This window comes from Melanotaenia boesemani, chromosome 24 (assembly GCF_017639745.1).
Source record: "Melanotaenia boesemani isolate fMelBoe1 chromosome 24, fMelBoe1.pri, whole genome shotgun sequence".
NCBI lineage: Eukaryota > Metazoa > Chordata > Actinopteri > Atheriniformes > Melanotaeniidae > Melanotaenia > Melanotaenia boesemani.
The window spans coordinates 9,375,873-9,386,649 of NC_055705.1; the positions used below are offsets into that span (position 1 = coordinate 9,375,873).

Genomic DNA, 10,777 nt, shown 5'->3' on the forward strand with positions numbered 1-10,777 from the left:
GGTGAGTGTTTTGTTTACGCAGTCTTGATTTTAAGTAGCTTCAGTTGTTATAAAAATGTAGTGGATTAAAAGTATTTGCTTTAAAACAGGATGAAAAAAAATTTCACTTTTCACAACATTTTTTTTGTTTTTTTAAAAGTTGTGCACCTTGGTTTATTTTATAATGAAAACAGGACATTTGTCTCACAGAATAACAGAATAAAGTTTCAGCCACTGACTCCACCTCTTCTCCTCCGCCTCCTGTAGTAGCTTTAAAAGTGTGTGTGTCGCCCTCTGACACGACTTTGCTCACAGAGCTCTCATTATAGGTGCACTGTGAGATCCAAAAGGGTTTAACTACTTCCTCATCATAAAAGACAAGAACAACACCACAATGGTGAGTACTTACTCACAGTTACCTTTTTAAACAGTTCATGGTTGTATTTCTTAGAAATATACAAAATAAGCTAAATTTTCATCATTTTAGGTGGTAAAAGTTTGAAATGTGACTCACAGCTTCCTGCTTTCTCTCTTACTTCCTAAATTCAGTTACATGTTAAAACTGTGGCGTGTTGTTTCTACAGCAGCGGCCTCGAGCTGAATCTAGCTGCACGTAAACCATGGAAAGCATTTACATGTTTAAACAGTCCCTCAGTGGAAACATGCTTCCAGGCAGCTGGCTTCAGGAAAGGTTAACTGTTTCCATATGGCAGCAGGAGGACTGTCTTGTCTCTTTGTGAACACTGATGTGGTTTCCAGGGGCCCCTTGTGTGTTTTTATACCTCCATAATGTCCTGATGAGCTGCAGAATTTACTGCTTTTGGGTTGTTTGTGGACTTCAATTATGAGGAAACCCAGAACTATCTTCCTCTTTTGACTTTGTGCCTTTGTTCAGTAAACAGTAAGAGTGTTGTAATACTTGCAGGTCATTCGGTGGGGGGGTGCAGGCAGTTTTTGTGGCTTTAACCATGCACAAAAATAGTTTTCTAGCCTTCTAGTGCTGCAAGGAGGAGTTATAATTAGCTTATTGTGGTCTAAACTTACATAGATATAAAGTTTACTGCAGACTCTTTATGATGCAATAATTAAAAAAAAAAGGGGGTGGGGGGGGGGGTATCAACATCCATCCAGTGTTTCCAGTAAACTAGTTATTTTTCAGCCACATTCGCACATAATGCTCCATTGTGTTTGCTCTCTAGCATTGCAATCTCAACCTCAAACATTAGATCCAGGAAGCAGATGATCACTCTATATCCCCCCCCCACCCACACACACACACACACACACACACACACACACACACACACACACACACACACACACACACACACACCCCCTGTTTGCCTGGAAGCGTAAATTTCACAGGCTGTATCGGAGTGGCGTGTTGCAACAACTAAACAGGCCTCCACACCCACGTTCCTCACACGCAGCCCATGAAAATCGAAATTTTCTAACTCAGAAAACAGCTCATAATGAGTTTGCGATATTCTGCAGAGACACGATCAGATGCTCCTGTTTTCTGAGCTCTTTGCAACTTTTCTTGGTTTAAGCTCAAACGTCAGAGTCCAAACAGGCTGCTGGGGTAAAGTCTAGCTCTGGGCCGATTGAGTGGCGCCTCACTCAAAATAGCTGGCTGCCATCACCATACTTAGTAGCTCCTCTGTCACTCAGACCCCTCCTTTGTCCTTATCCTTGTCCTCTTGAAGGGGGGGTGAAATCAAAATTCAAAACATTAAAATTGAAGGAAAATGTCCAATAAGTGCATTTCCTTTTTCTTTGCAAAGATAAAAGAAGCTGCAAAATGATCAGTTTCCTCTGAGTTGCACACATTCAGCTGCTTCCTAGTTTCTGTAAAGTCGTCAGGATGAAAGACTGGCTGACATCTCAAGAATTTCATATATTTCCCTGGTTTGCATATTTTTAAAAAGAGCTGAGAGACCATGGTCAGCACCAAATGAGGGTCTGTTTTCACTCCAAGTTGCCTTCAAGACATTAATTTGTTTGTCATATTTAATAATATATGCTTAAACTCTTTATGTGGCAGGTATGAACAGCATTTTGGCTGCAGTTTGACAGAGAACAGAAATTAATGTAATTTACATCTTATCTCCTCTTGAAAGACCTGTTTCTGAAACAGGACACCTTCAAGCCAAACTTTCCCTCCAAACGATGAGACCAAACTCGTTCCTTTCGTCTTCACGTCTGCACCCCCACCCTTACCCACGTCTTTACAAGCAGTTAGACATACTTGAGCAGGGTGTGGGAGCACTTTGGCCCCTGCAGAAGCTCTGATGAGCCGGTGATAATCAACATGTTAAATCTGTTGTTGCTGATTTGCTGAGTCACAGGCTAAATTTAGTTTGCAGACTGAATTTTGAATACAAAAAAAGGCGGGTTGCAAACTGTGCTCAGCATAATTTCCAGCAAGTTTGGACAAGTTTAGCCTGAATAAGTCAAATTACCCCCACAATGGATTGTTAATTTTGACATTATGCAGCTAAAAACACCTTAGTTGTAAAGCCTGGTATAAAATGGTTCTTTTGTCTTCCACAGCGCGAGTGTATTTCTGTCCACGTGGGTCAGGCTGGCGTCCAGATGGGCAACACATGCTGGGAGCTGTACTGCCTGGAGCACGGCATCCAGGCCGATGGCCAAATGCCCAGCGACAGGCCAGCAAGAGGGTACGACGACTCCTTCACAACCTTCTTCAGTGAGACTGGCACCGGGAAATACGTCCCCAGAGCCATCTTTGTGGACCTGGAGCCCAGCGTCATTGGTGAGGACTTTTTTTAAGCTTTAAGACAGAAGTAACACTCTGATTTAGTTTCTGCTTTTCTATCTGTGATGTGGTGTGTTTAGGAGCTGCGTCAAAAGCTGCTGAAGGAGCAGAGGAAGCATTTTAAACATAAAATTCTGGCGAATTAAACCAGCTTGTCTGGTAAAGTAACTTTGGATTTAAAATGGCGGTAACTTTTCCAGGAACTCTTTCAGCCTTTTTTTGTGGCTTGTCTAATTAATTAGCTCATGCATCCCTAACAAAAGCTAAGATGCTACCATGTTATTTATATTATTTCACTACCAGCTCAGCACTAACAGCAGCTGAACAAACAAAATCAAAGATCAATGACCAAAAATTTTTATTTATCATTAAAAACTGTGTTTCTTTTGGTATCTAATTACTTCACTAAAATAAGTTGTGCTTTTATTAGCTTAGAATGAGTCACTACATCCTCTCACAAGTCTGGAAGACTTCTGGCCATGGTCATGGTCCCTTCAGCTTTACAACGGTCGATCCCTTTACAACTGTGATTTGCAGCTGAAGTAATTTCTATTCCCATCTTTACTGCTAGATGTCAGTCATTCTTACACATTTTATAAGTCACATATTTCCCTCAATAGTGGTGGAGACCAAACATGGAGCTAAAAGACAGAATGTTGAGCAGCTGGAGACCAACTGAACTCAAAATCAATGTACTCCAGTAACAAAGAGATTAGTTAGAGTCTATTTAAATTGTAAGTTAAATTTCAGTGTGACAGAGAAGACAACCATTAAGAGTACAAAGTCATGAAGCTGTAAAGATTAAGCCAGCTGATCATTACCTACATGAACAGGAGCTTTCATAGCATATTGTTATGTAATAACATTCATAGGTTTCATTGCAGCTCCACTGATTAGAGTTGAAATGAACTAATAGATGCAAACACATCACATAAGCTCACTGTAAAAAGTGGTTTGTTGGTTTGATAGTCAACATTTCTGCTTTGAGAAAGTTCTGCAGTGTCAGCAACTGTGCTAAACAAGGTCTGCAAAGTCCCCCTCAGGTCAGCTCCTAGTCTTTCACAGCCCTCATAAACTCACACCACCATCTGGGATACTTCAAAGATTTTGTACCCAACTTTTGAACGCACAGTTTCATTTTATGGTCTTCATACAGTCTTAACCATGACTTTTGCCAACGGATGTCCACACCAGAGAGTATCTAGTGGGCACAGATTGACAAAAGCCGGTGGAGGGATGTGTTTGGTGTCTTAAGTCTGAGTTTTTAAGTAGAAATTCTACGTTTGTCCACTTAATACTCTCAGATGTAGACATTAATTGTCCTCAAGGCAGGGGTACGTTCAAGATCCAGGGGTGATGGCAAAAAAAGAAAGAAAAAAAAAAGGATGTACTTTAATGGACGCTGCGATAATTGATCTGAAATTTTAGCACAATATTATCACACAGAACATATTAAACCTTTTTCCACAATAACTTCCTGTTGAATCCACAATTTTTTAAAAATATTTTCTTCTTAATTGCCTTCAAGCAAAAAATTACAATGTGTAAGAGATTATTTTAAAAATAACTGTTAATCTCTGACCTGTCCTTTGGCAGAGCCAGATGTGTGGTTATGGTACAGCAATATAAAAAAAAGGTAATAGTAATACTCATGTTACTACAATATGGTCCTCACACATGTAATGCTTTTAATATCCAAAAATAAAATTGAATATATACTACTGTACCCTGAGCTGGAGCGACCCTGTTAATTATCTGAGCTGCAGACGGCTCAAAGGCTTCATTTCTTGTGCAGACTCAGGCTGTTTGGGGTTTTCATTTTCTTTCATGCTGTTCCTGCTAGCATCACCAGATACCATACGGCTGCATGGTTCAGCACATTAACAGTTCAGTCTCAATCTAGACCCACACATATAGTGAAAACAGCAATGAAAGTAATTGGGTCAAATAATCAGAAACCAGTAGCCGTTCTGTACTGGGAGGCCTTGTTACAGTCAAGCCAGCAACGGATACAAGCTGATGTCAAATGGAGGAGCATCCATCACTGATCAGACTTCTATCAAGTCTGATGAAGGCTAAAAGTGCGACGTGTCTGACATTTAAGTTTAACCATCACTCATTTACAGAATTATAGATCTGCAGCATGACTGTAGCAGCAGTGATGCATCTCTACATGTTCAACATCAACACTGAAACATCATCGGCTGTTTTTCCATATTTAACATCTGATGACGGCTCAAGTTTTTATAATAGCTAATTATTTACTAAAATCTATGCCTTAAAAAAGATAAAATATTCTCATTTGCTCCCCCTTTTCCTGGTCAGGGCCCCTGCCTGGCCCCCTCATCAGAACTTTTCTAGACCCGCCCCTGCATATAAATCCTTTCTATAACCTGTCCACCACCTGGTTAGAGAAGGTCCTGCTCTGATTTGTATTTAGAATCGGGTCATAATTTATTTATCCAACATCTGCACAGCACCAATGATTCAGAGAAAACATCCTCTTCTTTAATCTGGACACTGGTTAGATATCTGAACCTGATCCATCTGGCTGCGTTATGACCAGCAGCTTTTACAGCTGTGTCACCAGCAAACTTCAGTTTATAAATAATATAAAATAAATAAAAACAAAAGGCCATCTGACTGAAACGGGCTACCATTTTACATCAACATCCTGCTAGTTTCCTCCTCCTCAGCATGAGCTGAACGATAAACAAACTACAAGAGAGACAATGCTGGGGCAGAAAAGTCGATCAGCTGATCACCGACAGTGCTGACATGATTTAAGGACCAACAGAGAGGGAGGAGGAGGAGGAGAGGAAGTCACAGAGACAAAGAGTGACTGGAGCAGCAACACACAAAAAGCAACTGGGTGTGACTCCCATGGACGATGGTGTGTCTGAGGTGACTGTAGCCCATGGCAAACGAGTCATAAGGCTGCTTTATGAACTTTGTCTGACTCACGTTGGGACAAAACCTTTGTTTCCGCTTGTGGCATATGTCCATTTTAGAAAGCATAATGTGCAGAAACAGGTATCCGGTTCAGTTCTGCACCATCTCCCGTAAGACTTGCCATAAATAGCACTAATAGACAAATTTGGAGCCAACGCTACAGTTTCATCAGCTGCAGCTGCAAGGTGCAAACTATTTAAAGGAAATGACGTCAGTGTCATTGACAAGAACGTAGAGAAGCGTTTGGAGAAACAATAACAGTTAAATGATGGCTATGGTTGCGATTTTTTTTCTTTGCAGGCATGTATCCCGCATTTTTTCCCCCATCAGTGATTGCAACAGTGCCAGATTCCCATCACCCCTGAAGATCTTGCACTAACTTGTCAAACAATCTTTGTTCTTCAGATGAGGTCCGTACTGGGAGCTACCGCCAGCTTTTCCACCCTGAGCAGCTGATCTCAGGAAAGGAGGATGCAGCCAACAACTACGCCCGAGGCCATTACACCGTTGGGAAGGAACACATTGACGCTGTCCTGGAGAGGATCCGCAAACTGGTAAGATGAGCTACAAGAAGAGCCTTCAACAAAGAGCTGAAACATCATTAGTCAAGCTGTTTATTTAGAGTATGGCATAGGTGTAATGGGAGTAATGGCATAATAATCTATCTTTAGGAAGGACTCTACTTACTATAAGTACTTAGGGTTAGGCATATGTTGTTTTTGTTCTGGAAGGAATCTTGAATTGTGAATTTGGCCTTTTCTCATTCAGTCTGACCAGTGCACAGGACTCCAAGGTTTCCTGGTTTTTCACTCCTTTGGAGGAGGAACTGGCTCTGGCTTCACATCTCTACTCATGGAGCGCCTTTCAGTTGACTTCGGCAAGAAGTCCAAGCTGGAGTTTGCTATCTACCCAGCTCCTCAGGTGTCCACAGCTGTGGTAGAGCCCTACAACTCCATCCTGACCACCCACACCACCCTGGAGCACTCCGACTGTGCCTTCATGGTTGACAATGAGGCCATCTACGACATCTGCCGCAGGAACTTGGACATTGAGAGACCATCTTACACCAACCTGAATCGGCTCATCAGTCAGATTGTGTCCTCCATAACTGCCTCATTGCGCTTCGAAGGAGCCTTGAACGTGGATCTGACAGAGTTCCAGACCAACTTGGTGCCCTACCCTCGCATCCACTTCCCTTTGGCCACCTACGCCCCTGTTATTTCTGCAGAGAAGGCCTATCATGAGCAGCTCACTGTGGCAGAAATAACCAGTTCCTGCTTCGAGCCAGCCAATCAAATGGTGAAATGTGACCCTCGTCATGGTAAATACATGGCCTGCTGCCTCTTGTATCGTGGTGATGTTGTGCCCAAAGATGTCAATGTGGCTATCAGTAACATCAAAACCAAGCGCAGCATTCAGTTTGTGGACTGGTGTCCCACTGGCTTCAAAGTGGGCATCAACTACCAGCCTCCCACTGTGGTTCCTGGTGGAGACCTGGCCAAGGTGCAGAGGGCTGTGTGCATGCTGAGCAACACCACCGCCATCGCAGAAGCCTGGGCCCGACTGGACCACAAGTTTGACCTGATGTATGCCAAGAGGGCCTTTGTCCACTGGTATGTGGGAGAGGGGATGGAGGAGGGCGAATTCTCAGAGGCCAGAGAGGACATGGCTGCCCTGGAGAAGGATTACGAAGAAGTTGGCGTTGACTCCTTCGAAGAGGACGAAGAAGGGGAGGAATATTAACAGGACTTGGAGAAAATACTTTAACCCTCTTATCTTTGGGGCTAATTTGACCCCATTCAGTGTTTAATGTTTCTAAATAAACTGTGCAAACATTAAAGTAGCATGGTTTCAGTGTCGGGTATACATGTTGTACGTATCGTGGTCTTTGGGGTAGATTTTAGGCTCATTTTGGGATCAAAATGGTTCTAGGCTGGCTATGTCGAAGACATAAAATTGTCATTTGAACACTTCATAACAGCTAGACCTTTTGCATTACTTTATGGTAAACACTTAGTTCAAAACCCTGTTGTACACAATCTGATACCTGTCTTCTGTCCTCTGGTGGATACAAGGAGCCAGAGGACGATAATACAATAATTTTGACATATACAAAAACATACCGAATTTTATTTTATTTTATTTTATTTTTTTACATTTTGTTAAAGAGCCAAATAAAGACAGCAGATTAAAGAAAGAAAAGCTTTTCTCCCCATTTTTTCCTGGGCCATGCTTTAAATGGTTAAATGGTTCTTTAGATAGTCTGCAGACAAACATAAAATATATATGTTACATAAAAAAATTTAAATTAGGTAACAATTTTAATCGTAATTTCCTGTAGGTTCAAATTGTTGGGGTCAAACTGACCCAGAGGATAAAATTTGTTATTAAATTTAAAGGTAAGAGGAGGGTTAACTTAATTGAAGCAAATCCCCTCCAGAGCCCGTCTGAGTGATTTGCATTTTAATGAGGTGTGTAAGACCAGAAAAAAACACTTAAAAGCAGCAGATTAAGCTCAGTCCAGTGAATGAAGCTGGTGCACCTAATGCACTGGTCTGGATCAAAACTTCACAAAAACCAACTAATTTCATTCATAATTATTTTTTTTTTTACAAACAAATGTTTTCAATTTGATGGTTTTATCCATTTAAATCAATGAAAACCACATTAAATGTTAATTGGCTAGCCTTAACTTTACAGCCGTGGGGTAGAATTACACCAAACTTTAAATTGCAGGTGTTAAAGAATAAAAAATTACAGCTGCTGGATACACAATCCATGAGTTTTCCTTAAGTCGCCTGTGATCATTTGACTCAATAACAAACACAGAGAACATGCATAGAGCATAGACATGAAGCCAAGTAGGACCCCATTTATGTCCAGAAAAATACAAATGTTTGCTTTCAGAACTAGCAAACCCAAACTAAAGAGCCTGAAGTTGGACCTGATTAAGCAAAAATGAATACAATCATGGACTTTCCAGGTAATATAATGAAAAGAATAAACATCAAGGAGCTGATTTTAGCTTTCTGAGTGAGTTGTGGGTTCTCCACCATAAGATGGCAGTGTGGGGTTACTATGAGAAAAAAATAAACCTTCACAAATCTTGAAAAGAATGAATCATTATAGTCATCCTGTCCATGTGTAGCCACAAAAGTTACTTCATTTCATCTGTCTCTGCATCAATCCCTACCGCTAGGACCTCAGCTTATCATTTTTATGCCTTTATAGCAAAAGGCTTAAAGAACTGTAATAATGAGATTATATTTTCTTCCTTAATTGGAGTTTATAAATAATAACTAAGCGTAATCTGCAGCAGAATATGATGGAACAATCAAAAGCATTGTGTATATTAAACTACAGGTTTATTTGGTCATGTTTGGTATTCAAAATTAATCCAGCAGAGGTGTAAATGATAAATGCAAACACATTTTTCAAGAGGTTCCTTTCTGAGACAGCAAGCAGAGTTTCACTTCTTTATAGATTTTTTTGCAGAACCACCAGAGACAAACTTATGTCCCCCATTCTGGTCTTAAATCTGTGTTTCTGAAGTTCCTGCTGCCACATTTCCTCCAGTCCTCGGCGGATGAGGCCTTCATATTGCCGCTGTAATTGCTTTGATGTAATTACGGCCCAGTTCAAGCAGAGTCTCTGCAGTGTGGACATGGGGATTTAGACAGGTCACAGCGGACAGAGACAAAGATAACAGTTCTTTCCTGCACTTTGGAGCTGCTGCAGTTCAGCTGACTTTACTTTTACTTTCTGCTCTTTAAACAAGATGCTGAAGCTTCAAGTTGATCTGTCAGGCTTTAACGCTGCCAAACACCTTCGCAATATGACAAGAAGAAATTAAATTAAATTAAAAGGAGCTGATGCTCAGAGTGCAGTTTATTGTGCAACAGTTTGATAAAATAGGGAGGATATGTAGCAAACAGGTTCCTGGATTCAGTTCAAAGGCTCAGTTCAGGCTCAAAGCAGCAATGAGAAGCTAATACAGAGAACAATGGGGGAATCTTATTCTTGTCATCTTATAGTTGAGAAACAAGATAACTTAAAGGCTGCTCCATATGGGGTGTAACAAGCATCATTTATAATTTTAGAGTTTCCTTTATGAGTGACTCATCTAAAAACATTAAAAAATACTGCATCAGGCACTTTGCTTTGTGGGGGTTGCAGATCTTTCAGGTAGGCTGAAGCCACACCACTCAATCAGAGCATAATGGGCCTGGTTTCTGTACCTGTCTGGAACTAAAAATGTTTGATACTGAAATTACAACAAACTCATCGATGGGTATATTTTAAAGCCTTGTAACCCCTGCTACATCTGGTTTTAATAGCAATGACTGCAGAGAGGCACGGCTCTAAATGAACACCCAACAAATGTGGTTACAAATTCATTTCGGTGGGTAGAAATGAAAATATACTGGCTAGTTTAGCAGGTGATGAATGAAGCAAATAATTTTCTACTTCTATTCCATATATCATCCATCTGTTGGCGCTTGATTGGTGTGGATAGGGTCTGCCTGAGCAAAGTGCAGCTGAACGAGGATAAATAAAATGTGGTCTGTTGGTGTAAAGTTTAAGCCTGATTACAAGAAAAGAAGCTAGATAAATGCTGGTGACAAGAGGAGGTGAGACAAACAATGTTAAAAAAAAAACACTAAGCCCAAGCCTAAAGTATCATAAGTTACTTTGATCCTTGCTGGAACAAAATGTTAAGGGAGTGTTGTATGATTAAATGGATTCAGCTGCACTTATAATCTGGCTTATTTTCCCAGAAACCTGAAAACAAAAAAAAAAAGAATAAAAATTCAGATTGGCTGGTAACTTTAGGAATCTACCAGCTCACTGGATAGTGGTTATTAATATTTATCAGCTTCAGCTCAAGTCTGCATTAACGGGAAAACAACATGTGTGCACATGTGTACTGGAGTGTCCTAGATGTGATCTGGATCAGTGGCGTGTGAATGCAAGTCTCTGCAGATTCAATCCAGACCTCTTGAGCTCGGTGGAATCTCTGGAAGACCAGTGGCGGAGACAATTTACAAATGCAGCAGCAAATATTTG

The 10,777-nt window shown here is 40.8% G+C and overlaps 1 protein-coding gene across 1 annotated transcript; it reads left to right on the forward strand.

The window, feature by feature from the left end:
- On the forward strand, positions 1–7,553 carry LOC121635800 (tubulin alpha chain-like). The gene is made up of 4 exons (XM_041979139.1): positions 1–376; positions 2,533–2,755; positions 6,116–6,264; positions 6,479–7,553. The coding sequence occupies exons 1-4, from the start codon at positions 374–376 to the stop codon at positions 7,451–7,453; spliced, it is 1,350 nt and encodes a 449-aa protein (XP_041835073.1). The 5' UTR covers positions 1–373; the 3' UTR covers positions 7,454–7,553.
- The last annotated feature ends 3,224 nt before the right edge of the window (positions 7,554–10,777 follow it).

What these genes read in the sequence shown, in the direction of transcription:
- LOC121635800 (XM_041979139.1), top strand. An exon ending in CCTGGAGCCCAGCGTCATTG is followed by an intron (nt 2,756 to 6,115) that starts GTGAGGACTTTT and finishes TTTGTTCTTCAG; the next exon opens with ATGAGGTCCGTACTGGGAGC. An exon ending in TGGAGAGGATCCGCAAACTG is followed by an intron (nt 6,265 to 6,478) that starts GTAAGATGAGCT and finishes TTTCTCATTCAG; the next exon opens with TCTGACCAGTGCACAGGACT.